Consider the following 26,714-nt stretch of genomic DNA (forward strand, 5'->3'; position numbering starts at 1 on the left):
GGAGCAACGGGCAATTATCGGACGCAGTTCTTGGCTGAGGTCGGCAGGGTTAATGCCGGGAATACATCTGTGCAGGGTCTAGTGCAGGGTCTAGTGCAAGGGTCCAATCTTACTCCATTGGGAGAAGATCTTGTTGCATTCGGACTGAGGCCGACTTGAGTCCGGGAGAGAGAGAGTGTGGCAGAATGAGGATGACGTTGAGGTTCCCCTCCTTGGCACAAAGGTCCCCAGTGCAACTACTACTCCGTACATGTCCAACTCTACGTTCTAACTTACACCTTTGGAGAATTAAGTGAACAGGAATGGCCATTGGCCTTTCTATTGCCCTATGGGCATCTCTAGACATGGATATTAAAAGGAAAATCGTCAACCATCCCAATCAGAAACCCGCTGATCTCACATCGCCTTTTCAACTCCTTAAACCTTCTGGCCAGCAGTAGCTGCCTTGACATCCTCCTCTGAGCTCATAATCTGCACTTTGATGGCACCAGTCTTGGGGTTGGCAGCCGTCTCAAAGGCCTTGAGGGCATCCTCAATCGAGAAACGGTGAGTGACGAGCTTGTTCAGGTCAATCACTCCGTTCTGGACCAGGCGAATAGCCCGGGGCCAGGTGTTGCTGTACCGGTACTGGTACTGCAAGTCGATCTCCTGAGTGCTGAGACGCATGAAGGGAATGGTCATCTCGTTCTTGCCGACACCAATGACAAACACCTTGCCGCCGAACTTGACACTCCAGATGGCGGAGTTGACACTGCTTTCGACACCAGTGCACTCCAGGGCGAGCTTGGGGCGCAGAGCATCGGGGCCGGAGCCCTTGCCGTCGTTCAGGGCGTTGATGATGCCGTCGGCACACTGCTCGGCCGACTTGCCCATCTCTACCTTGTATGTACGCACGTTGGGAACCAGGGACTTGGCGAAAGCCAGACGACCCTCGTCAATATCGGTGATGACAATGGGGCAGGCACCAGCAGCCTTTGCGCTAAGCAGAGAGATCAAACCAATGGGACCGGCACCAGTGATCAACAGAGGGTCACCGAGACGCAGACCGCTGCGCTCGATAGCCGCCAGGGTCACACTGAGGGGCTCCAGAAGGGCACCGTCCTCATAACTCATGTCACCAATCTTGTGGCACCAAACGGCAGGGTGGTTGACATAGCGGCGGAGCAGACCATCGACGGGAGGGGTGGACAGGAAAGCGACGTTCTCGCAACCGTTGTAGCGACCGGTCAGACAGGGCTCGCAGGCGTTACAGATAACGTTGGGCTCGATAGCGACGCGGTCGCCGGGCTTGAGGTGGGTGACATCGGGAGCGACAGCGAGAACCTGGCCAGCCGACTCGTGGCCGAGAACGTGATCGCCGGTGACAATCATGGGACCGATGCAACCCGCATGCCAGAAGTGGACATCGGATCTATGTTGATTAGCTTCGTCTCTGGCTCGTCGCATTCTGCTTTACTTACCCGCAGATACCGGTGCTGCGCACCTCGACTGTGACCTCGCCAGCCTTCAGACCTTTGCCCGCATTGACATCCTCGACGGTGGGGTGGGTGTCGGCGATCCAGAGGTCATGCTTGGGGTTGGTGTAAACACCGATGTTGGTTTTGGTGACTGTGGTTGCGGAAGACATGGTGAGAGATGTGAAAGAAGAGAAAGTTAGTCTCTGGAATCCAGGGCGGGAGCAGGCTCTTTAATAGCAGAGAGCCGGGCGCTCCATGATGTATGCAACCTGTCCAACCCCACGGCCATGGAGTAAAAAGTGGAGTGGAGGGGCCTGCGATTTAACCGCGCGGGGGTCAAATGCTCAGTTTCGCCCAATCTGGCAATCGAAGCCCGCTAACTTTGTGTCTCCCCGGGCCGAATGTTGATCGGCTATCGGTTAATTGTTGGTCTGGTCAATGGCTTCGGTTTCGACCTTCCCAGCCCGAATTAACATTGCATATTCCACATTGTATAGGTAGGATAGAATGCTTCATCTTGTAACCCTGTAGATATGCCGATAGTCAATCTCACTATCACCCGAGAGCGGCAATTCTCCGGCGGAATTGCAGCGTCCTGGTTGATGGAGTTTTGTGGAGAAAAGATGTGAGGCGTTTGGCCCTTTTTCCGGAGCAAATGGTGCAAACTGATGCCTCAGGCTTCTATTATTCGGCTTTTAGTCTTATATTTTATTCCTTTGTATTAACTTTATTGCTTAGTTGCAATATCTATAGGGTGTCTGTCCTGTCACTATAGATGCTTGATATGCTACTCTCTTACCTAGGTAGCATGATGTTCCATCGTGACTTTGCAACACAAACTATCATCTGACCGGTAATATGTGCAACATATGGAGTACAGACCTAGATGTCTCCAACCTTGTCAAAATGCAATGACTATTAACGAATGCGTCGGAGTTTATCAGATTGCCACCGTAGTGCCACCCCGTCGGTTGCTACACCCGGCAGCCTTACAGTATTGGTCTGCATTGCAAAGCCTAATAGGGTAAATTCAATATCAAAAGGGTCTATGACTTGAGATTTCAGTTTGCACTTTTTACTAGAAAACAAGAAGTGATTGAAAATCAAAGTGATCAATACACCCTGAAATGGGTGGTGGTGGATATATATAGTTCGTGCGCCACCCTAGAGTGACTGAATAGTCAACTCCCATAACTAAATACAAACGAAATACAGATGTTACTCACGATCATAAGAGATGCATAAATCAAGAATATTATGGTTGGGCTGCTAGAGTTCCAAGGTTCTAGTGGCCTGCAGGTACGATGTACAGTGCTTGGTATAGAGTACACATACTGCACTCATTCGTAGCGACCATCAAACATACTAAAGCTAAGATTCCTAGCCCAATTGGTCCAATAATACCAAATTATCAGCTAAATATCAATCAACTATTAACCCAACTTATGCACCTTATAAAGATTGTTTACGGCTGATGGGGCTCACGTGACTGAATTCCCTGAAGTTCCCGAGCGACAAATCCGCAGATTCTGGTTCTGCCGTTGCGCGAGACTTAGGACCATTGGACCATACTGCTTCATTAGCGATTGTGACTTTCGCTTGATTACTTTCGTCCACTCCTTTTCTCCCTTCAAAATGCCCGTCACCCGTGCCGTCCTGCGGCAATCGCAGTTCCTGACCCGGAGAACCGCCGTCAGACATGCCTCATCCACCTCGGAGGCTGCCTCCAAGGCTGGTGAGACTGCTTCCTCAGCGGCCTCCAAGGCCTCAGAGGGTCTCTCCAAGGTCTCTGCTTCCGCTGGCCCTGCCCTCTCCAACGCCGCTGGTGCCCTGCGCAAGATCGGTGGTCCCGCCGGCAAGGTCGTCTCTTTCGTCGATGGTAAGGGAGACCCGTCTTCCCGATTTTGGTGTCTACAATGGAGTGTCCGGTTTCGGGTTGTCACTGGATGAGAATATTGCCCTCCTCCGATTGACGCGGCTGGAGTCGTGCCACCCACTTGACCTCCTTGTTCACATACAATTCCGGGAATCAACTACAATCTACAACCTACAATCACATTAGTGCACAGCTAACCTCTATCCAGCCATGATCCCCCCGACTCTCTACTATTCCAAGGTCGGCCTTGAGCTCGGCAAGCTGGTTTTCCGTGGCCAGAACATGGCTCCTCCGTAAGTCGGCCATGATCGCAATCACTCCCAACTCGACTAACAAATGTCTAGCAACTTGGCCACCTTCCAGTCCTACTTCCAGCCCTTCATCAACAACCCCGCCGCCCTCAAGAACCTCCCCTCACCCTCGAGCATCCTCGCCCGTGTCCGCAACGCCAGCCCCAAGGAGCTTGCCTTTGCTGGTGTCACCGCCGCTGAGGTTATTGGCTTCTTCACCGTTGGTGAGATTATCGGTCGCATGAACATTGTTGGTTACCGGGGTGAGGTTGCGCACGCGCACTAAGGGGTCGAGAATCGTACTTTCCTTATTTCCCTTTGTTACTTTGTATGATAGACGATGGAATATAAACTGTTGTCTGAGATAGAAACAATTGCCATTTGTGACGAGTTGTATAAATGAGGTTCTTCTGTGAACTTTTTGTGTCGAGAAGCGCGAGTCTTTGTAGCTACGTAGGTTTATGTAGCTGAGTATGTCTAGTAAGTTCACTCGCCATTGCCGTTTTCACTTGCGGAGACTGCTTCTTTCCAAGTCCTTTCTTTCCAATTCTGTCTTTTCCTGAGTATCTTGGTCTCTTATTAGCCTCTTTACACAGTACTTTTTACAGACATCTTTGCTTCCAAGCACCTGGCTCGGGTTAAGCGGCATGTGGGAGCTCGATGTGATGCAGTCCATGGCCCTGCTCTTATTCCTCTATCACTTTTGGATTCTCACGCCTCAGGCTGTTCTCATGATGTTGTGGTTTCATATCCAATACTATGCTCGTCGTGGATGACATCTGATTGGCCCGGGATGAAAGCGGCGGACCACTTTTTTTCTTCGTGAAATATCAAAGTCGACACTTTCAACTCACCACGGAAAATATGGATGCATTCAAGTTGTTGACTCGGTCAACAAAATTGAAGCATGCTGCTTCAAAAGCAGATTCTTCTCCTCTGCCGTCAACCGGGAAAGCTGCCAACCCACAGCTTTTCCGCACCGCCGACGCCGACAAGCTCGAGGCTGCCAAGAGCGGCAAAAAAAGAAAGAGGAACACTGCTGCTCAGCAGGATGAAGATGAAGTGTCCGAGCTGGACTTTTTCAATTCAAACAAGCGCCCTGCAACCAGCGTGACGGAAACAGCTGCTGTGACCGAAAGCGACGCTGAAAAGGCGTCGGAAGATGTCGCATCTGATGACGACTCCATGGACGACGTGCAGCGTCGCACGATCTTGAACTCACACAAAATCAAGGTAACTGACTTGCGCGACTTGGATGAGATCCAGCCCCAGCCGGCATCCACCAAGGAATCCAAGAAGAAAAAGAAGTCCAAAAAGGAAGAAGCTCCGGCTCTTAGTAAGAAAGAGCAGAAGCGCGCCAGACGCATTTTCCCCGAGCCTTTGCTTTCTTTCAAGGAGCTTCGGTCCAAATATAAGATCTCCTCGCGTCTCGCAGAGAACGTTGCGGATCAAGGGTTTACCGTGCCTACAGAGGTTCAACTTGGTACTCTTCCTTTGCTTCTTGGGGAGGCTTCTGAGCCGGATCTTCTGATTGTGGCTCCTACTGGCAGTGGTAAGACACTGTCATTTTTGATTCCTGTGATCAACAAAATTGTGCGACACCACCACTCAAGCCCCGAAGAGCACGGAATTCTGTCAGTGGTTGTGGCACCTACCAAGGAACTTGCAAGCCAGATCGTCAACGAGGGCCGGAAGCTGGTCGCTGGAACCGGCGTGAAGATCACGCTGATGAGAAAGGGAATGCGCGTCAGCGACGAAGGCAATGCGGATGTCCTCGAAGAGAGTGATGCGTCATCTGGATCCGACGAAGAAGATGCCGACAACAAGCCAACAAAAGACCGAGCCAATATCCCACTGACCAAAAGTGATATCCTTGTTACCACGCCCTTGATGCTGGTTAATGCCCTCTCGGCGAATCGGACAAAGACTATGGCAACCCTACCTCTAGTGCGTAGCCTCGTTATGGACGAAGCGGATGTTCTCTTGGACCCCTTGTTCCGGGAACAGACATTGGATATCTGGAAATCATGCACGCACCCGGAAATGCGAGTCGGACTTTGGTCAGCTACGATGGGATCCAACATTGAAGATCTCACCAAGTCGACAATCAAAGAGCGTCAAGAAGACCTCGGACTTAAGCCAAGCGAATCGCATGCGCTACTCCGTTTGGTCGTGGGGTTGAAGGACTCTGCCATCCCCAACATTGAACACAAACTCATATACGCGGCAACAGAGCAGGGTAAACTGCTCGGACTCCGCCAACTCCTTCGCCCCACAGCTGCCTCAGCATCAGACATCCGCCTCCGACCCCCCTTCCTCATTTTCACCCAGACCATCCCCCGTGCCATCGCCCTGCACTCCGAACTCAAATATGACATCCCCGCCGAAGCAGGAGGATCATCAAGAATCGCAGTCCTCCACTCCGACCTATCCGACGGCCAACGATCCGAAATCATGCGCGACTTCCGCAAAGGCGAGATCTGGATCCTAGTGACAACAGATCTACTCGCGCGCGGCGTCGACTTCCGCGGCATAAACGGCGTAGTAAACTACGACATCCCGAACTCAGCAGCGGTCTACGTCCACCGCGTTGGACGAACAGGACGAGCAGGACGCGAGGGCGGCATCGCCGTGACATACTACACAAAAGAAGACATCCCCTACGTGAAGAGCATTGCGAACATAATCGATGTAAGCGAAAAGCTCCGTGGCGGCGAGGGCGACAAATCCATCCAGAAATGGCTCCTCGACGCCCTGCCCAACCTGAGCAAGAACAGCAAGAAGGACCTCAAGAAGCATGGCGTCAAGGCGCGCCAGGCTCCCCGATTGTCGGATAAGGAGAAGGAGGGTGGAAAGAGTGCGCGTGGCATGAGGATTAGTACGAAGAGTGGATTTGAGCGGCGCATGGAGAATCGCAAGAAGGGTGCTATTGCTGCTAGTCGGCAGCGGAAGGCTGCTGCTGGTGATGGTGGCAATGTGAGTGATGCTGGTAGTTGGGCCGGGTTGGATGATTAGGCTTGGTGTTTTGTACAGTACGCTACTACTAGGGTATTATTCCATATGCATATTCCCGTTTCCATAATTGAGTCATGTCCATATCATAAATACATCAAGTCATGGCTATATAAGTTACACAAACACTCGTATATCTCACTTCTGCCCAGCCTTTCCATTTTGTCCCTGTCCCTGTCCCTGTTCTTGTCCTTGAGGTTGAGACTGAGACTGAGCAGGAGGCTTCTCCTCAACAATCCTCCTAACCAAAGTAACAGGCACAAAAGCACAATCCAACAGCCCCTGCTTCTCCAACACCCTCTCCAACTCATCCCCATCGCGATCAAAATAAAGCGCCCATTCCCCCTCCTTCTCCTCAACCGCATAAAACGCCTTCTTCTTCTTCTCCAGCGAAATAATCCTCTCATCTTTACACCAGTCCCACGGCCCAACCACATGCTCCACACTCTGTGACCGATTCCCATAGCGCAGCTCGTATGTCTCATTATCAGCATAGATCCAATTGAGCAGCGGTGGATCTTCCTGTACATATGTTGGAAGCCCAAGACCACGGTCGAGATGTTTCGTTTCATCTAGTTCTGGATATTCGATGTAGAAGGCTAGGGCTGTGAAGGCTGGTGGGGAGCGGTTAGATGGGTTTGGGTCTGCGAGGTAGACCTGTAGTTGGTTAGGTACTGTCTCTGTCTTTGTCCGAGTGTCTAAATACGACTTGATCTTACCTTCCCATTCCTAACAACAACACTCATCCCATTCAACTCGCGATCATCATCTGTATCGCCGTCGCATTCAGCTTGGATGTTGAACTTCATCATGCGCCTGTTATCTTCTTTGCGCTGGTTTGCTTTGCGCTGTTCGCTGGAAGCGAGGGATATACCCGTCACCGTCGGGATGGCCGTTATGGCCAAGAGTCCAATGACCATTTTCACGTTCTTGGTGGAGTACGCGCTGGGGTAGTGGGTGATGGATATTGGATAGCTAGATAGCTGTTGTTCAAGACGAAGGAATGAATTTCAGTCGGTGGATGGGTATTATAGTAGACCGCTTAGATTGCGCAGGTCATTAGGTTGGTTGGATATGCATTCCAGCTTGGGATTGGGATCTGAAATGTTTAGCGATTTGTTCTGGTGGCGTTTTGGTCTGGCTTCAGGTCTTCTGGTGGATTAGTATGGAATGGACAAGGCTTGAATATGTGAGACTGACTGGATAGGTGTAGAATATGTCTGATTCTTGAACAGAATGCATCTTTGCCAGGTTCAGGTTGAGTTATTCGACAGTCGAGAACATCCATGGTCCGTCCGCTGAACACCGACGTCATCACCACGTGATGAGGCTTGATGTTCCTCTTCTCGTTCAACCTCATTCTGTGTTTCTATTCAAAGATCCCATGTTCAGCTAAAGCATTTGCGCATTTTTTCATTTTAAAATTTACTGACTACTGTTTCTCGAAAGTTTCAACCTTGAACCAATGCATTGCTAACCAAGTTCTACAATTCTTATGCTAAATCTATCGTGTATCGTTTATTATTCGTGATGTCGTTTGATCGTGCCCGACCCGGACCGGGACACAACATCCTGGCAGCTCGTTCCTCTATACCTTTTCAGTCCATCCCCAAATGGACCACCAGCACTTGACGGCCAGGGCGCCTCCATCCGCGCTCTCCCAGTCATCATATCCAACCTCTTCACCCTCCTCAACGACCGCAAGGCCCAACTCACCCATTCGCCGACGGAATTCCTGCACTTGTGGCAGATACGCATCCCGCAAAGGCATCTCCGTCACGACTCGCGCATCACGCCCATGGCTAAGCCAAGGCGCAATGGTATCAACCAACAACTTCGGATGACTGGGAGAATACAGCGGGTCAGCCGCGAGAATCACGTCGAATCGCTCTTCCGCCGATGGCAAGGGCGACGGCGTGACCGACCAATCGAGTACGCCGGTGGTCACAGTCGCCCCGGTCCGGTTGAGAAGCTCTACGTTCAAGGCAGCGTTGTGGGCGAGGTTCGGGACGATCTCGGGCAGGTCGGTGAGGTGGATGGTGGCCGATTTACCCTGGAGAGCGGCAAAGGAGAGCCCGACCAACCCAGTGCCAGCGCCAAGTTCAAGTGCCCGCAGAGGAATCTCAGTCTTGGATGCGGAGGGGTCAGTTGAGGCAGTAGGGACCAGCTGCGGGGGCGATTCGAGGAGGTTATGGAGCCGGCGGGAGAGAAGGTAGGATGACACCCAGGTCTTCATGCCGAGGTTATCAGCCGTGAGTGATGGTTCGTGGAGTGTCAGAGTGTAGTCCTCGCCGGAGGAGGTGGGCACATCGAAAATGCGAGACATAGCCGGCATTGCTGCAATGAGTCAGTCAGCGAGAAAACACGGCAGGGAAGGCGGGAGAATGCATACCAGCTCGGCCAGAGCGCTCACTGAGTCGTGCAGCGGCCGCATCCCAGATTGCCTCGCGGAGTTCATCGGTCTCGAGCCATGCCAACGGGCTCGAGATGATGGATGTGAGATACCGAGTCACGCCAGCGGGCTGGACGGCCGGGCCCTTGACGACATCAGCGCTGGTGCCGAATGTGCGTGGCTGCAAACTCAGCAGAGCCAGCGCTTTCACAAGATCGGTGCCCGAGGGCTTCTCGTAGAGTTGCGGGAGATCGAGCACTGGCTTATCAGTTCCATTATCTTTTGTGGACCGAATGGACCAAGAGTGTAGTGTAGATCGGGGAACCAACCGTGAAGTGGCTCGTCGACCGTGGCACTGATCATATTGGTGAATTGCTGTGTGCTGTGAGAAATTAAAAAGCAACAATTTGTCTCGACTCCGGGAGATCGTGAAATCGTGAACCGCCACGCGGAAAAGAAAAAAAAAAAAAAAATCCCAAAGAGGAAAGGCTGGTTTGGAGATTCCGCGGCACCCCTTTTGGCCTAACTTGTCAGGCAGAAATCTATAATTGTCAACAGACACAAGAGAACAGACAAGCCAATGAATAGAAATTGAAGAGTAAAACAGAAGAACAGTATACAAGAAGCAAATGGGTATATTCATAGACTTGATCAATATTCGAAAACAAAATGATAGGACTTCCACGAACGCCCGCCGATAGATATCAATTCAACGTAGCCTTGAATCCCTGATATGCCTGCTCAATATCAAATGCAAGTTCTCGCGCTTGATCCTCACTTAATTCCTCAGTGGCTCTCATCTGATTCAACGCAATTAACCATTGTATAATCTTGCCGCGATCCTCAAAGTCCCCATCTGTTACCTTGTTCACAGACTGAATGACTTCCGACAAGAGAGGATGTAGTGCATCTTTTGAAACCATGTTGAGTTTCAACGCATCGAGGAATGTAATGAAGTTCTCAGTTGCCGCCAGAATAAGGCTACCCGATGCCCCAGCCGGCCCTGCAGCCGCAGCCATACTAGGAGTAGGCGCGCCGTGAGAAGCCTGTTCAACCGTAGCAGGAAGACCGATGCGCAATCGCTCTGTAGCCCTCGGGCATTCCAACTGTAGTGTATAGCGTCAGCGATGTCGGCGGGGTAAATAATGCACACTCACACCCCACGTCCGCTTGAACGTTTCCAGGTCGACAAACTCCTGCGATACAGTCTCGGAGACGAGACTGGACTTGTATTGCTTCAATAACCGAGTGCATGTCTCTGTGTATTCTGCCTCGGTGACCACGTCCTTGATGTATGCCTTTTCGAGTCCGTCGAGGGTGACGATGATGCTGTATATTTCGGCGAGGGATTCGTACAAGTCGCGCTCAACTGAACTGGATGCTAGTTTGACTTCCTGGAACAATTGTAGGTCAGTTTGTCTATCAATGCGGAGACGGATCCATACTTCGTCAAGGTTGATCGAGGCCGACCGGGCGGGGTTGGGTGTGTAGCTGTATGGCGTGGGAGCATAAGAAAGTGGGCGCTGAGAATACATGCTGTGTACAATTCCAGAATATCATCAAAATCGTGAATCGTGAATGTCGTATGTAACTTGCAGCTTGCAACTCAGCTGGAGCTGTTATCGCCCGAAGCAAAGGCGGTGGGGAAGGCGGTGCCGCTGATTTTCTCCCCAAATTTTTTTTGTCAAACGGCCAATTCCAGCACCAAGCTATACCTGCAGACTCTTTTCTGCACACCTCACAATGGCCGGAGCCAAGAAGTCCACGAAGAAGTTCGAGAAGAATCATCTTAAAGATGTTATCGAACGCCGCAAGTCCCACGCCAAGGTGAAGCAAAGACACCAGATGAACGACAAGCGCAAAGAAAAAAATGCTACAAAACGCGCCGAAGCCGAAGAGGCCAATGAGATTAGCCCCGAGGAAGCGAAGAAGCAGAATGCTTTCGCCGAAATGAATGTCGACGATTTCTTCGCCGGTGGCTTCGAAATTCCCGAGGCAAATGGCAAGAAGTCCAAGAAGGATGTCACCCCCAAGATCGGCAAGCGCAAGCGCTCAGAAGACAAGGCACAGGCCGAAGAGGCTCCCGAGGAGGACGACAATGACGAAGAAGATGCAAGCAGCGTCGACGCATACGACGAACACAAGGATCAACTGGAGTCGTTGAAGGACAAGGACCCCGAGTTCTACAAATACCTGAAGGAGAACGATGCGGAACTACTCGATTTCGGCGAGCAAGGTGATCTGTCAGAAGTCGACGCTCTGAGTGAAAGCGATGAGCCTGAAGACGAGGAACCCGCGAAGAAGAAAAAGAAGAAGGCTAAGAAGGACGAGGAGGAGGTGGAGCCCGAGAGCACCACTCTGACAATCCAGACCGTTAAGAAGTGGCACAAGTTGATGGAGGAGCAGAACTCGATCCGTGCTATGCGTCAGGTTGTGCTCGCTTTCCGTGCGGCTGCTCACGTCAACGATGCCGAGGCCCCAGAGCAGAAGTACACTATCTCCGACAAGAACGTTTACCACCAGGTTCTTGTCACTGCCCTTAACACCGTTCCCAAGGTCCTGGCGCATCACCTCCCAGTCAAGGAGACCGCTGGAGGAAAGATCCGTGTCTCATTGGACTCGAAGAAGTTCAAGACCCTTACGCCTCTGATCAAATCTCACACATCCTCGGTTCATCAGCTTTTGATCAACTTGTCTGACGCATCGACACTCAAGCTGACCCTTTCGTCAATTGAGCCCATGCTGCCATATCTTCTTCAGTTCCGCAAGGTGCTGAAGACGCTCGTCAAGACCGTTGTCGGTATCTGGGCAGATGTCGCCACCAACGACGCTACCCGCATTACTGGCTTCCTGCTGCTGCGTCGTCTTATGGTTCTGGGAGATGCTGGTATTCGGGAAAGCGTGCTCAAGGCCACCTACGAGGGTGTTGTCAAGGGCAGCCGCAACACAACTGTGCACACACTCGCCGGCGTGAACTTGATGAAGAACTCCGCCGCCGAGATCTGGGGCATTGACCAGAACGTCTCATACACCACCGGATTCTCCTTCATCCGCCAGCTGGCCATGCACTTGCGTTCCAGCATCACCAACACCTCCAAGGAGTCCTACAAGACCATCTACAACTGGCAATACGTGCATTCGCTGGACTTCTGGTCCCGTGTGCTTTCCCAGCACTGCGATGGTCTCGTGGAGGCTCAATCTGGCAAGCAATCCGCTCTGCGTCCCCTCATCTACCCCGTTGTGCAAATCACCCTGGGTGCCATGCGCCTCATCCCCACCGCCCAGTACTTCCCCCTGCGCTTCCAGTTGACGCGCGCCCTGCTCCGTATCTCCCGTGCCACCGGCACCTACATCCCGCTTGCATCCTCACTCCTGGAGGTCCTGACATCGGCGGAGATGCGCAAGCACCCCAGATCTAGCACCCTCAAGCCCCTGGAATTCAACACAGCCATCCGCGCACCAAAGTCCTATCTTCGCTCACGCGCCTACCAAGATGGCGTGGGTGAGCAGGTCGCCGAGCTCCTCTCCGAGTTCTTCGTCCTGTGGTCTAAGCACATCGCATTCCCGGAATTGTCCGTACCCGTCGTTGTCTCCCTCAAGCGCTGGCTGAAGCAGGTCTCTGCCCGCTCTGGCGGAAACAAGAACGCTAAGATCAACCAGATGATTTTGCTTCTCGTGCAGAAGGTTGAGGCCAACGCCCGCTGGATCGAGGAGCGCCGTCTGACCGTCTCCTACGCTCCCCGTAACCGCACTGAGGTTGACTCTTTCCTCAAGGACGTTGACTGGGAGACTACACCTCTCGGCGCCTTTGTCAAGACGCAGCGCAAGCTTCGCGAGGAGCGCGCTGCTATCCTCGAAGAGGGTCGTCGCGAAGAGGAGAAGCGGAGAGAGGAGGCGAAGAAGAACGGTGGTGATGACGAGGTGATGGGTGGTGTTGGCAGCGATTCCGGCAGCGAGGATGAGGAAGAAGAAGAATGGGAAAGCGAGGAGGAGCCCGAGATCGAGGGCGAAGACGAAAGTGAAGACGAGGTGGAGATGGAGGATGAGTAGACTCCTGATGTTTTCTTTGTATATCTCCTTGTCTCAACGGTTTATTTGCATATGTCGACTTTAGTCACCAGGATACAGTCTGGGTAGTAACTCAATCCTACAAAAGAATCATTTCTCTTAATCCATCCATGTCATATCATATCTCATAAATCTACTCTATAGTCTAAAACAAGGAAAAATGGGGGAATCAAAATGCAAGACGCAACTAAACAGATCCAACAGGCCCAGCCCTAGCCCTCTCTCTCCTCAAAACAGCATCCTCTTCCTCAGCCCAAGCCAAAGACTCACTAGGTAGCATAATAGCCTTATCAATAGCAACAGGCAAACCCCGATGTCTACCTCTCAAAGCAACAGCAGCAAGAATCAACTTGCTAATAGTATGCCACGCGCCACAGAACGAATAATTCATCCCTGGAAACCCAAGACTAACCCCAACACACCCATAAGCAGAAACAACCTCGAAGATAATATTGAACGTTGAGAACGCCACGGGGTCAGAGGTATAGTGGTCCGACTCGGCAATCGCAATGAAGAATACTGCCAGTGCTATCCACCAGATGTCATGGCTGAGCTGGGAGCGGATTTGCTGGTGCACGAAGTATCCGCGCGATGTCTCGGAGAGGCCGGGGCGTCCGAGTTGATGCCGGATTAGGTCCATTACTACGTTGCTGCGGCTTGTGTTGGCTGGTGTTTCTGGGGTTTCGTCGTGGGCGTAGATTCCCAGTGAGCGTTCTTCGTAGACGTTTGTGTTGCTGGTGGATGTTAGATTGGACTTGTATAGATATTAGTGCGGGTACGTGGGCTTAGACTTACCGCATTGTTAGGGTTACTGGGTACGCAGACACGTACATCATGAGGACTGTTTTGTTAGCATGATCTTCTTTTTAGATGTGCTATAGTAACTCACCATAGAGAACCAGGAGGCCTTGATGGAGATCGGCAATGGTCACGACGTAGAATCCACCAGCGCGAACAGCTATATCGATGGTTAGTTGGCCAATTCAGTCTATTAATGGTGAGCTGGGCATACCCAGAGCCTGGAACAACCCGTCTAATATGCGATATTCAGTTGGGAGAATCTCGATGTCTTTGTTTCCAATGGATAGCAGCTCGAATGCCGCCCAATCAATGCCGTTCAGGATGATAATTGTACCAAGTAGATACCAAGTGTGGCGAGCAGGGAAGAGATTTGTATAAACCTATTTCAATTTAGTGTCCAGAATACAGGACAACATCATCGAAACACCGTCAACTTACCCTTCTAGGATGCTTCAAGATAAAATCAAGAGTAATTCGCCACGACTGCCATTGAGGCTGATCCGGAAGCATCATTCTCATAGTCCAAATGATAAACCGTAAGAAACAAGGATAAAGAGTATTGCCAGCGAGAATCAGCATGCCCATTGTCAACAGTGGGTAGGCACTAGAAAGAGTCAGCTATCTAAACAAGGAATTTGGGATAGGCATCACATACTTCAACTGCAAAGCAGTCATATTAGCATCCAACAGTGACATGCCACTATTCACAAAAGCAGACACAGCAAAGAAAGCGCCCGTCCAAAACGGCGAGAGACCATTCGAACGCGTCACATCGGAGTGGTTAGCTTCTAGCCAGCCACCCATACCAATCATACCGAACAAGATGAACAAGACGAAGTAAAGGAATACAACAACCGACAAAAATGAAACGGCTTTATATTCCACTCCGCCTAGTTCATCACGCTCAGCTGCAGTGAGGTCGTGAAATTGGGAGTTGCGGGATACCAAGCCCTTCGAGGCGATGTATTTCTGCGTCCCGCGGAGGATGCTTTTGAAGCCTGATACCGAGTCCTTTGTGGATAGGGGTAAATTTGGCACTGCATCGCGGGGATGGTTGTGCAGGTCCGGCCTGGCGCCGATGCCAGCCATAGGGAAGACTCGATGGTGATGTCGGTGGGTTGTTCCTCCGATAGTGATTTGGTCTTCGTCTATCCATGGCTCATCACAGTATGATGGCTCACATGGGGTATTTGTTACTGTCACGGATGTCTTCGTGCGTCGCTGAGGCCCTTGGCATGCAGCATCTGGCAGTTCATTGTCTGCACTTCCTTGGACGACATCCCCGTCCCCAGGTTGCAGCTCAAAGACTGACTGGCAGCGTGAAGTTCTTTCTCTTTCGCGTTCATCTGAGACGCCCTTAAATTTCGCCTCAAATCCGTGCTTGCGGACGAGCAGGACGGTCAGTGAGATCAAAATTGCATGGCCTAGCATGAGCAGTGTAAACAAGACTGCTTGTTGGAAACTGTTTAGTGTTGACAGGTCCACCTAGCAAGAGGATCAGTTTCTATCCAAAAGCTTTGCGCTGGAAGAGTAGATACGTACTGTGTTCAAACCAGCACCAGTCATAGCACTGACGCACATGAAAAGTGAATCGATATATGCCACGCTACGCCACGGCGTCGCGGTCAAATAGAAAATGACACTGGCAATAATACTCGTAGCAATGAAGTACACATAGTGTACTGTCAGAAAATTCAAGGGAGGTAGGACTGCCTTGATAGCTTGTCCAATCCGTCCTCTCCATTTGAGAGCTGTGCAGAACATGTTAGTTTCGGATTTGATGGATAAATAGACACACGTACGGATAAGCATGGCATGGAGTTTCATTTCGTCTCAAATACTCAGAAGCCGAACCAGTTGGGAGATATTAGAATTGTCGTTGGCATGTGTACTCGACCCGCGGTTTCCGGCCGTGAAGGCACAATAGTGACGACGAACACCACTAACGGCGCCAGGCGTCTTCGAACATACCCAACACCCAGCAAGTCATTGTTCGATTATATAAACAGTGGAGAGGAAGGGTTGAGAAGGCTGAAGGTTAAGCCCGCTGGAGTATGTGGGTTGGCCGAAGAAATTTCTTTCAGGGTCAGGGACCACCACCACGTCAGACCGCGCGAGAATAGACGAAAAGACAATGAGATCGATTCGAATGCCCAAGATCTTCAATGAACACGGAGAAAAAAAACCCCCCAAGGAAAAAGAAGAAGAAAAGCAAAGGAAAATACGGTGAAGACAATCTAACGGTTTCTTGGCGCCGGGTAGGGCTTCAACCTGCATTGTATACTTCTCATATACTTCATTCTTCACTCTACTCTCTCCTCCCTAATCCAATGTCCACTCTTCCCACCCTGCTTTTCAAGCAACCGAACAGCATCAATAACCATCCCCTTATCAACAGCCTTGAGCATATCATAAACCGTCAAAGCCGCCCCCATAGTAGCGGTCATAGCCTCCATTTCAACCCCCGTCCTGCCAAAGCAACTAACTGTCGCAACGATCTTCATAGAACCAAAGTCTATATTCTTTGGCTCATTCAATTCAACACTAACCTCCACTCCGGTAATTCCAATCCCAGGATGACATAATGGGACAATATCCGGTGTGCGCTTAGCGGCCATGATGCCGGCGATCCGGGCGACGCTGAATACGTCGCCTTTGTGTGTTTGGCCTTTGCGCAGGATTGACCAGGGTCGTTTGTTTGAGAAGGAGACTGTACATGCCGCTGTGGCCAGGCGTTTTGTTTCCGGTTTTTCGGTAATTTGCGTCATGTGGACTGTTTTGGATGGAGTTAGGTGTGGGAGGTCTGCATCGGAGGTTGTTGGGAGAGATGGGGATGGGCGAGAGGTGTTTTGATTTTGGTCTTTGGGGTCGGCTGTAGAGCGTCCGCTGTGGTAGAGACGAGCTTGGGAAGTAGTGGGTAAATGTGACAGCAGGTAGACTGGGATATTTGACCAGGGAGGGCTAGCTCTTGTTGTCAAAGAGTAGGTTGGCCTGTGTTTCGGTTTATTGTCTAGTTTATCTATCAGCCGACGATTCAAGAAATGATGTCCAAAATTCATGAGTCGCATATGTACATGGTATCAAAATATCGCCATATCCAAACAGAAGAAAATATCGATCCAAGAGATGATTTACAAGTCGTAAAACGTTTCCAATCATGAAAAATGAACATATCTACCCACCAATCAAGATCATAGGCCGGTTTTTCATATCCTTCAATTGGGTCATGCCAGCGTGTTTCGCCTTCTTGCGTTTCACGGCCATGCCGATAATATCGAGGATCTCGCGCTCTCGCTCGTTCACTAAGGCGCCTTCATCGCTAAGGCGGGATGCTGTTTGGACTGTTTCCAGTAGTTGTAGATCGTTCATCGCATCTGAGTCAATTGGGTTTCCGGCGTTCTCTTTGCGAATAATGTCGCGCAGGGACACCTCGGAGTTACCAAATAGGCAAACCTTGAGGTTACCATCACTTGTGATGCGGAGTCGATTGCAGGTACCACAGAAGTTATGCGTCATACTCGTGATGAAACCAACGCGTCCCTCGAATCCAGGCACACGGTATGTCTTGCTCGTGTCATTCTTATGATCCGCTACTTTCTCAAAAGTAGGATACTTCTCCCGAATAACAGCTAGCATCTCCTGGTAAGGGAACATCTTGCCCTGATTCCATTTGTTCCCATCGAAAGGCATGTACTCGATGAACCGCACTTCGATAGGCTTCTCACGGCCTAACTCCACGAACGGGAGAATCTCACGGTCATTCATACCCCTCATAACAACACAATTGATCTTTAGTTTGATGCCCGCTCCGACCTTATTCATTTCTAGAATACGATCGATGCTCTTCATCACAGCGTCGAATCCCTTGCGTCGCGTCATGATTTGGAATTGGAATGGGTCCAGCGTGTCGAGACTTAGATTGACACCCGTCAGTCCAGCCTCGACCATCGGATCTAGCTTCCGATGTAATGAGATCCCGTTGGTTGTAAGACACAGTTCCCGGAGTCCATTCTGCCGTAGCTTGCCAATGTCCTGCATCAACGGTACGATATCCTTCCGGACCGTCGGTTCCCCGCCTGTCAACCGGATCTTGGTAACGCCTTGTGAGACGAAAAGCGAAGATAGATAGAGGATCTCCGGGGACGTGAGCAGCTTGGCAGACGGCGATAGATCTATGCCTTCCTCGGGCATGCAGTATAAACACCGAAGATTGCACCGTTCCGTGACGCTGATGCGGAGATAGTCATGCTGGCGATTGAAGGTATCTGTAAGGAACTCGGAGAAAGGCTTCGCAGACTTGAGCGTCGATAACCGAGGGGAGACCTTGGACTGTGAAGGTAATTCAGGCGATGCGACGGTGGCGTTGGGTCTAGCGGCGGTGCTTTGGAGTCGAGTCTGAATCGCCTTATTCGGGCCCCAGACAAGGGCTCTGGGGCACAAGATCCGCTTGCACAGTGCAGCCATCGTCATTCAGGGGGTAAAAAGTGGCATGCTGGGCAAATATATGCAAAAGTTGAGAGAATGAGGGGGTCGCATGGACATTCCTCTCAATGAGGGCGGCGGACTCCGCGCTGAGTCACGCTATCTCGGGGGCTTATCAATTTCCGCCTCGCCCGCGGACTTTGACATCTGAGAGCAGTGCAGAGTATTGACTGACTTCGACTTCATTTCAATTGGTCATTCGCTATCTAAACTGCTAGCAATTTTTGTACCCGCTTCACCAGGCTCTGCTCAAACTGCTCCACTCCGCCCTTCTGCTCGTTCATCTTGGCTTGTTTGATCACATACACCGACCGACGTCGCTGCGTCTCTTCGGTCTCATCCTCTTCCAGTCCTTCAAAATCTTCATTAAGCTTGTGCTCTGTATCGCGCTTACCTTCGATCACAGACCGTACAAGGAAACGGTCGTGAGAAATCAAGAGAACAGCGCCATTGAAAGAGGAGAGAGCGGTAGCTAATGCAGTGACAGTATGGAAATCCAGATGAGTGGTGATTTCATCGAGAATGAGAAGCTGCGGTGCGCTCCAGACGATTCGGGCCAATGCAAGGCGAACCTGGATCGATGTTAGCTTGCTCAAATGAGACATTGCTGTTCCACTTACGAGCTGTCCGCCCGATAGCTTGCAAACGGGGACATCGGATGCAATGCGACCTGCTAACCCCATGGAAGATAGCAGACCCCTAACAGTACTCTCATTCAATGAACCATCGGTTTCAGCCATTAACAAGCCGAGTGCAGTCAGACTAGGCTGGCCTCGACCAAGCTCTTGCAGATCTTCCACGGAGTGTTGACTATAATAGCCCACTTTTAAACGTGAATGAGTTGACACCTTCCCTTTGGAAGGAGGGATCTGCCCCGTCAAAATACGGACCATAGTCGTTTTTCCTGATCCATTCAGTCCCATGATACCAACCCGATCACCCAAGTGCACGACCAAGTTCACGTCGTCCAGGATGACGCATTCGGTCTTCTTGTACTGAAACGCAATTCCTTCAAGTGAAACCAATGGACCAGGGAATCGCAGCTCAGTTGCATCGGGCAAACTCATAGTCGCACCCTTTTCATCCACAGGAACATCAATCTCCGCTCGACTGGTCAAATGGTACCCAACAAGGTCACGGTTCAGCTTGAAACGGCCACCGTTCGCGCTGACTTGCAGACCCATCCGGTCATCAACCTTCTTTTGTCGCGACTTAGCCTGCCGCAGCTTATTCTCATCATTAGTTTTCTTTCCAATCTTCATGTTCTCTCGAATGCTAGACTCCATATGGGCAATCTGCCGCTCCTGTGCTTCCTTCATGCGACTCAGATAGAGCTTCTGCTCCTCATGGTCTTGCTCGTAAGCCGACAAATTTCCTCGGAAATAGGTCAACTTCTGGTCTCGGAGAATGACAATCTCTTCACAGACCGCATTGATGAAATCGCGGTCATGCGAGACCAATACGATTGTTGTCTCTGATGTGTCTCGTAGCTGTTTCAGGTAATTCTCTAGCCAGACCACACCAAGCAGATCCAAGAAATTGGTTGGCTCGTCTAGGATCATGATATCGGGATCTTGCACTAGGACACTGGCTAGCATGCATCGCATACGCCAGCCACCAGAAAGCGTGGAGACCTTCTTTCCGAGCCCATCTTCTTTAAAGCCGAGACCGAGAAGAACTCGACGGGCTTGTTGCTCCATGTCGGCAAGTTTCATCTGGTTTCATGTCAGTGGGATGAATGGGTGTAGCTGTACAAATACCTACGTCTTCAAGTTGAGACTGTAGAGTTTGCAATGTCTCAACGGCATCTTGGGTATCTGACGCGACTGTTTCCGCTTCAATAGCGTCTACATCCTGTGCCAGCCTAGTCATGTCAGCTATGATCGTTGGTATGGAAACTTCACTTCATACATTTCCGATGCGGTCTCAACCTTAACCTCGGCGGTCTTTAGATCCTTTCTCGCCTGGAGACCGCGAGCACCACTCTTCAAGCTTGCATTCTTATGAGCCAGGAAGAGATGCTTCTCAGCTTTCTGATGTCGGATTTTTCGAATGGCTCGTACAGGCTCCATGGGATCTTCAGTCTCGAAGCTCTTTGAGAGGTCTTCCATCCAAATCAGTTAAAGTGAACTGCGAATCTGTCGGAGATACATACACTCGGCCATTCGGACAGCCTCATTCCGAGTCTCATCGCTGCTAAGAACAGATTCCAAAACCGTCTTGTCCTGGCTTTGGGCTGTGCCAAGACCATTATCCTGATCATCAGTCTGCTGCAAGATCGCCATGCGAGTGGCATGTGGAATGCCAGGGATAAGTTTCTCGGCCATTGCCCGAAGAAGAGCTGCAGATGTCAATATTGACAAACTTCGAGGTCTCGACGTCGATCTTACTTGACTTCCCAGTCCCATTTCGCCCAAGCAATCCATAATGAACTCCAGCCTTCAATCGTAGATGAGCATCCGAGATCAACTCTCGTCCCGCAGCCTTGGCTTTAGATTTACCCTTGGTCTTAGGTTTGGATGCATCTTCAGTGGAGTCGGCTGCAGAAGAAGTGACGATGATATTCAATCCATCCACGTCGATCTGTCACGGGTTGATGACATGTTAATGATCAGATCGATCAAAATATCAAATGTAGTCATACCTCCTTCGAAGGATTATCATCTAGCAGATGAAACCGTGTTTGTTTGCATGTTGCTAAGATAGCCGGTGTGGACATGATACCTTTAAGCGCTAACTTGAAGTGTTTGTGTTTGATGCTGTTATGTCCAAAGGGTCCGAGTGTTGGAGGCGATTTCCATAGGGATCTCAAGAGTAGAAGTCTCGGTAATTCAGGCCTTTAAAAGAAGGAAAACTCGGCACAGTCCCTTGAAATATCAGTGCCACAGTGGCAGAAAACGACCATATTGAGTCATGGAAATCAAAGCCGATCGATTCGATGTCAACTCGTCTGTGGCGGGGTCCGAAAGGGGAAATAGTTGGGGCCTGAGGCGGCCATCCACATTCCTTGCTCGGTCATTTGCGGGGAGAGCCGCGCTCGGTTCAAAGCCGCAGTTTCGCGTATTATTATATAGTCATAGTATATAGTCATTGGTGCTATGTGGCTAGTTGTGAGTCACTGGTCTTGGCTTTGGTCATTGCTCTGTTTGGTTTAGAGTTAGTTGTGACAATGGTTTAATGTGCATATAAAATATATAAAGTTATCTGAGGGAGTATGTACCAGAAGGTTACTGTAAAATTTAAATATAGTCTGATCAAAATAAAGAACCATCAAGATAGCCAACGAAATTACTACATCTACTCATTCCAAACGTATATCCTCAAGAGATCATCTGCATTTGGTTCTCGATCATTGTAGCTTGATACAGCTGCAACATGACCGAAGCGAACCCGTAGAGGACTCTATCTCAATGTACAAAATATCCTCCTTCTCTGAATACCAGCTAGCGTCCTTGACAGCCGAAACCTGGCGGATGTACATTTTTTCAGAAGCTTCTCCACCTCCCCCAGAAGATGTGTATTGTTGTCATATAATCTATCTTCCATGATTTGCCATCGACTTCCAAAAGGACTGTATAAGTCAACGGGAAATGTTTGAGTAATGTTTTCGCATAAAGGACACGCAAGTCTGATAGCAGACGTTGGAATTGATATCTAGAATTTCAACGCTATAATATCATCCACAAATGTCCACCGAGGACAAAGGTCTAGAATATCCAAAGGGAAATTCAACTTATCACACATGTTGTCACGTTAGTTCCGAAGAGTTCAGTCAGTAGCGACACGTGGAAATCTGCTCATTCGCTCCACATTGCGCATGGCACGGGGAAGACCAGGTCGAGTCCTAAGGCAGAGCAAAGTCCAGAGCTGGACAGAAAAACTCTTCTATTGTCCACGATTAGGTGTAAATCTAGATCTAGACCTTAATCCCAGATCTATCCACAGCATCTAGATCAAGGGTTTAAGCGTCTCGAACATATCCACTCGCTTCGAAACGCGGGTCTACAAAGACTCGTCAGATAACCAAAGAAGCAGAAGATGAAGGGTCTTCGGACCTGGGTGATCAGGGAAACGGCGGGTCTTCAAATGAGGGAGTCGTCAGACAACCAGACTATGGACATGGGGAAAATTTGATCTAGACCAATGTCATTATATGCATTTGTAGGACACTGCAGACATTGCAGTGTGGATTATGATAAAATCATGGAGCGAGCAGATATCAACTGTAATACTCGTCAGTGAACGCGTGAAGTCAGTCTGATAAATATCAGCACGTTGGAAAATGCGAAGAATTGCCGGCCGGGGGCGCGAACCGAAGCCCTAACCATTGTTCACCGAGATTCGGTTTAATAGCCCGGACCAGGAACATGTTAATTCATAGTACTCCAAGCCATCAATTCACGGTTATATCGGCGCTAGAGATACGCCACAGGGACTTACATAGTCTATTATTAAATATAAAGAACACGACAATTTCGGGCTGTGGCAGGCGCTTTCGCTCAGCCTCTTTGCACGCGGTCACTTGACGCGGCCGGAGATCAATTGGAACTGCGTCTCAGCCCTAGACGATCACTGGGCGCAGCGGGTTTTCCGAGAGTCGAGACTCTCTGAAAAACAAAAGCGGGTATGATCTATTCCGCCACGTATTCCATCGGTCTTAGCGATCGAAATACACAGGTTGAAGGATTGGAAAACGAAGGTTCTAGGGCGCCAAGATATATCCACTACTGTATGAAGTAGAGAAATACCAAAATACAGGGCGCACAAAGTAAAATGATCAACAGTTTGAGTCTGAAAATATAGACTCCGATAAACTCGGATAAGCTAACCATATTAGGAATAATTTCATCATCACGTGAAACCGGAAGTCACCCGAATAGTCCAAGATTGCCGTTTGAGATTCCTTTATAGCCGACCCGCTTGAACTCTGGTAAAGCTTATTGTCGAACTTTTCAGACGGATCCAACTGCTCCGGTATACCGTGGTTGTGGCCTCGCGTACAGGGCGAGACGCCGGCACGTACATCCCTGTGATGAAACAGATCACTCCCGTGGATGCGCTGGACTGGCTGCACCCTAGTTTCACTGTGACGGAACATATGTGTTCTGGACCACGGTTTCTGTCTCACCAGGGCGAGAGAGGCAAGCATCTGAAGTACAATAGCGGCTTATCTGCCGTATAGCCTGCCTAAAGAGGACTACGGCACCGAATTAGTTCCCCTATTGACACTAACCATAGTGGCGATAATCACTCCTAGTGCCACTTAGTTATCTGATTGAGCTCAATACGAAAGGGTGTCACTATGCACCTACGTTTATGTTGTTTCTTAAGGAATGTATGTCACTTATACAAAAGCGTAGGTGGATGTAAACAGAGACAGCACAGCCACCTGCGTCATGAACAGGCACAAGCACTCAGTACAATACAATACCAGGAATCTCTAAGCCCCAAGTTACCCGAACCAATATGAGGCGATGGTTCATGCGGATTGACCCACTCTGTAATTAGTATCGAAAACTATGCTGTAGCTATTGATCAAGAGAATGGATTGTTGGACAATTAGTTGATCTTTAATCCTGAAGAAAATATTAGACAATCACTAGTGTTGATGCTAATGTTCAAATGTGTTGATATTGAGAATAGTGACTATCCCTTGATACGGTATGGTAAACAAGGCCGTTTCAAGGTGGCGCTGTAGCCAATCACGGGCCCACATTCCTCGGCCCCGCTGACTCAGCTGAAAGGACGCGCAATCCGATTTCTATTCCGGACCTCTCCTTCCCCTGTTTCCCTGGTTCTCATCTTTGGCTTCATTTTCATTATCATTAAATCCTACTTTTCTCTCGTTTGGAATATTTTATCTATATCTTATTTCCCTCGTTTACCCATCATCGATCACCTCACCTATTCACCGATTTACCTACCCACCAACTCATATAGCCTCTCCTACAGTAGTTGGGAGATAGGCTTATCATCTTCACCATGGCAACACTCGCAGAGCATCCCATGCAACCCTCCGCCTCGCCCATGCCTATGATGACCGCTAGTTACGATCAAGACCTCGACTCCTTCATCAACATGGATCAACTAACCTACACATCCGACCCCGCCCGCTCCAAGATCGCCATGACTAGCCAACCGTCGGTCGCAAGTACCGAGTTCAGCGCCAGCGATGCCCGCAGTGCCAGCTTCGCATCAAGTGGACAGTCCCCACTCGCTTTCCAGGCTCCTAGTCACCAGTACGATGAGCACAGACAACAAACTGGTCTGCCACCCGGTGCGCTTTCCATGACCTACAACCAGGTCCCCATGGGATTCAGCAACAACCAGGGATTCCCCATGAACGGTGATGTGTATGCTGGTCATCACATGAAGCGTGAGGAGGCACCGTTCGATTTCAACGCCGCACCGGGCCGGAACCCCTCGGAGATGGATATCGAATCCGACAACATGAACTCTTCACCCTACTTCTACCAGGCACAACCCGGGAACAAGAACCAATATGTTGATCCTAGCGCTATTGGCGGCCATGAGCTGGCTCAGGCTGGTCCGTCCACGCAGGTCGGTCGTATGTACCCTGGTATGCACCAGCAGGCCGCTATGGCCAAGGCCCAGCAACAAAAGCAGAGCGAGATGGTCCGCCACCAGATGCAGCAGCGCCCGGAACAAGTTCCTGCTGCTATGCCTCAGGCTCGTGGTCCTCGCAACCCTGACCCTGTGGTCGAGGAGCGTATCTCTCGCCTGCTTCAACAGATGCGTGCCAACGCCATGGCCAATGGCGAGGGTTCTCCCACCCCATCCAACGGCATGCCCCAGATGGCCAAGGCCCGCAAGGATGAGGCCGATATGGATGAGGATGAGCGTCTCCTTGCCAGCGAGGAGGGCAAGAAGCTCAGCAGCAAGGAGCGCCGTCAGTTGCGGAACAAGGTTTCTGCTCGCGCGTTCCGATCTCGTCGCAAGGGTACGACCACTTGAATCTATGAATCACTTTCTTTCGCTAATATCTATGACTAGAATACATTGGTCAGCTCGAAAGCGAGGTGGCCGCCCGCACCAACGAGGCCCATGAAGTTCGTCTCCAGAACCGCGCTCTCTACGAAGAAAATGCCCGCCTGAACGACCTCGCCCGCATGCTCCTGGGATCTCCCCACTTCTCCTCTTTCCTCAACGACATGGGCGACACCCTGCCCGCCCTCCCCCAGCAACCTCAACAACAGCAGCAGCAACCCCAGCAAGCCAAGCCCCAACCTCAGCCTCCCATGCAGGCTATGCCTCAAGAGTCCAACGCCAACCGCGGCCAGGAGTATCAGATGCAACAGAACCCCCAGGCCAACATCGTCATGGTCCCCAACCAGGGAATGGATCCTAATATGGGTATGAACAACGCTGGCTGGAACTCTGGCATTGACATGAACTTTGGCAACACCTCCGTCTTTGCTGTCATGGAAGTCCCCGAGGGCCCTGCTCTTGACACTGAGGTTCTCTCCGGCAAGTCGTCTCCCATTGGCCTTGCCGAGAACTTCAAGAACGACGCCCCCGTTGTCAGCCGTCCTGCTTCCGATTCGCCCAAGTCCGACATTGGTGTCGCTAACCCCGATGTCGAACTTGATGAGTCTGACCCTGCCTTTGCTCTCTTTGTTGACTCTCCTGCGCCCGCTTCCGACCTGACCTTTGAGGGTGTGACCAGCGAGAAGACCTCCCAATTTGAACTCGTCGTCGATAACTCTGATGTCAGCACCGCTGCCAAGAGACGTTTCGACTCCCTCTGCCTCAGCATCGACGCCGTCTTCGAGCGTGTGTCTGCTGTCACTTCCCACCTTCAGTGATTCCCCACTCGCGTCCTGCCTCTCCGGCCTTCTTTTCTTTGTACATGTGATTCCTTTTACTTGACACCCTGATTTATTGTCATCGCCTTGTGACTATACCATACTCCCCACGGTGAAGTTTCGTGCTCTATTTTGCGGGTCAGTCTTTTTTTTTTTTTTTTTTTTTTTTTTTTCCAAATATCGGGGAGTTTCAAGGCGCCTATCTTCATTATATCGTGTATCTCCCGCGATGGTTCTGGGTGGAATATCTGGAGTGGTTTTTCCTGGCGTATACAAGGTACTGTGGAGCAAAAGTCCAACCCTTGATAATTACGGCCATATGATTGTCTTTTTCGCATAGCCTGTGCTCCTTTTTCTTTTCTTGAATGTAGCTTAGCCAAATAGAATGTTTGTCAATTTACTATCACTCTTACTTGTCCCAATGTCTCCTATAAATCCTTCGTACGAAGGCAGCATCAGTAAACCTATTTCTCCAGGGTTCGACACTTTTGTACCAGGGTTTATAGATAC

General features: G+C 50.3%; 11 protein-coding genes across 11 annotated transcripts; 4 read left to right on the plus strand and 7 right to left on the minus strand.

Annotated features, from left to right (window-relative positions):
• Window positions 1-417: 417 nt before the first annotated feature.
• Window positions 418-1,627, minus strand: N7446_001300 (NAD(P)-dependent alcohol dehydrogenase; the record flags this gene model as incomplete). Its single annotated transcript, XM_058510049.1, has 2 exons — window positions 418-1,411; window positions 1,461-1,627. 2 exons carry the CDS (start codon window positions 1,625-1,627, stop codon window positions 418-420), a joined length of 1,161 nt encoding a protein of 386 aa, XP_058375585.1.
• Window positions 1,628-3,092: 1,465 nt separating this feature from the next.
• N7446_001301 (F1F0 ATP synthase subunit g) lies at window positions 3,093-3,909 on the plus strand (the record flags this gene model as incomplete). Its single annotated transcript, XM_058510050.1, has 3 exons — window positions 3,093-3,336; window positions 3,542-3,626; window positions 3,678-3,909. 3 exons carry the CDS (start codon window positions 3,093-3,095, stop codon window positions 3,907-3,909), a joined length of 561 nt encoding a protein of 186 aa, XP_058375586.1.
• Window positions 3,910-4,487: 578 nt separating this feature from the next.
• rok1 (RNA-dependent ATPase ROK1) lies at window positions 4,488-6,638 on the plus strand (the record flags this gene model as incomplete). Its single annotated transcript, XM_058510051.1, has 1 exon — window positions 4,488-6,638. One exon carries the CDS (start codon window positions 4,488-4,490, stop codon window positions 6,636-6,638), a length of 2,151 nt encoding a protein of 716 aa, XP_058375587.1.
• A 135-nt stretch (window positions 6,639-6,773) lies between these two features.
• N7446_001303 (uncharacterized protein) lies at window positions 6,774-7,875 on the minus strand (the record flags this gene model as incomplete). The annotated part of the gene is made up of 3 exons (XM_058510052.1): window positions 7,836-7,875; window positions 7,355-7,784; window positions 6,774-7,292 (listed from the first exon to the last, which is right to left on the minus strand). The coding sequence occupies exons 2-3, from the start codon at window positions 7,553-7,555 to the stop codon at window positions 6,774-6,776; spliced, it is 720 nt and encodes a 239-aa protein (XP_058375588.1). The 5' UTR covers window positions 7,556-7,784; window positions 7,836-7,875.
• Window positions 7,876-8,009: 134 nt separating this feature from the next.
• N7446_001304 (S-adenosylmethionine-dependent methyltransferase) lies at window positions 8,010-9,670 on the minus strand (the record flags this gene model as incomplete). Its single annotated transcript, XM_058510053.1, has 2 exons — window positions 8,010-8,972; window positions 9,028-9,670. 2 exons carry the CDS (start codon window positions 9,668-9,670, stop codon window positions 8,224-8,226), a joined length of 1,392 nt encoding a protein of 463 aa, XP_058375589.1. The 3' UTR covers window positions 8,010-8,223.
• A 61-nt stretch (window positions 9,671-9,731) lies between these two features.
• Window positions 9,732-10,562, minus strand: N7446_001305 (ESCRT-I subunit protein VPS28; the record flags this gene model as incomplete). The annotated part of the gene is made up of 3 exons (XM_058510054.1): window positions 9,732-10,133; window positions 10,185-10,421; window positions 10,473-10,562. 3 exons carry the CDS (start codon window positions 10,560-10,562, stop codon window positions 9,732-9,734), a joined length of 729 nt encoding a protein of 242 aa, XP_058375590.1.
• A 208-nt stretch (window positions 10,563-10,770) lies between these two features.
• N7446_001306 (mRNA-binding ribosome synthesis protein NOC2) lies at window positions 10,771-13,077 on the plus strand (the record flags this gene model as incomplete). Its single annotated transcript, XM_058510055.1, has 1 exon — window positions 10,771-13,077. The coding sequence occupies one exon, from the start codon at window positions 10,771-10,773 to the stop codon at window positions 13,075-13,077; it is 2,307 nt and encodes a 768-aa protein (XP_058375591.1).
• A 205-nt stretch (window positions 13,078-13,282) lies between these two features.
• On the minus strand, window positions 13,283-15,723 carry N7446_001307 (uncharacterized protein; the record flags this gene model as incomplete). Its single annotated transcript, XM_058510056.1, has 8 exons — window positions 13,283-13,829; window positions 13,891-13,936; window positions 13,985-14,053; window positions 14,108-14,276; window positions 14,335-14,500; window positions 14,552-15,381; window positions 15,439-15,647; window positions 15,699-15,723. 8 exons carry the CDS (start codon window positions 15,721-15,723, stop codon window positions 13,283-13,285), a joined length of 2,061 nt encoding a protein of 686 aa, XP_058375592.1.
• A 476-nt stretch (window positions 15,724-16,199) lies between these two features.
• On the minus strand, window positions 16,200-18,360 carry N7446_001308 (molybdopterin cofactor biosynthetic protein; the record flags this gene model as incomplete). Its single annotated transcript, XM_058510057.1, has 2 exons — window positions 16,200-16,906; window positions 17,079-18,360. The coding sequence occupies 2 exons, from the start codon at window positions 18,358-18,360 to the stop codon at window positions 16,200-16,202; spliced, it is 1,989 nt and encodes a 662-aa protein (XP_058375593.1).
• A 224-nt stretch (window positions 18,361-18,584) lies between these two features.
• On the minus strand, window positions 18,585-21,097 carry N7446_001309 (ABC-F family ATP-binding cassette domain-containing protein; the record flags this gene model as incomplete). Its single annotated transcript, XM_058510058.1, has 7 exons — window positions 18,585-18,950; window positions 18,999-20,093; window positions 20,143-20,242; window positions 20,290-20,482; window positions 20,534-20,719; window positions 20,769-20,961; window positions 21,023-21,097. 7 exons carry the CDS (start codon window positions 21,095-21,097, stop codon window positions 18,585-18,587), a joined length of 2,208 nt encoding a protein of 735 aa, XP_058375594.1.
• A 3,263-nt stretch (window positions 21,098-24,360) lies between these two features.
• On the plus strand, window positions 24,361-26,204 carry N7446_001310 (bZIP transcription factor; the record flags this gene model as incomplete). The annotated part of the gene is made up of 2 exons (XM_058510059.1): window positions 24,361-25,339; window positions 25,393-26,204. 2 exons carry the CDS (start codon window positions 24,361-24,363, stop codon window positions 26,202-26,204), a joined length of 1,791 nt encoding a protein of 596 aa, XP_058375595.1.
• Window positions 26,205-26,714: the final 510 nt, after the last annotated feature.

This window comes from Penicillium canescens, assembly GCF_028828765.1.
Source record: "Penicillium canescens strain IBT 15451 chromosome Unknown utg000002l_segment0_segment0, whole genome shotgun sequence".
NCBI lineage: Eukaryota > Fungi > Ascomycota > Eurotiomycetes > Eurotiales > Aspergillaceae > Penicillium > Penicillium canescens.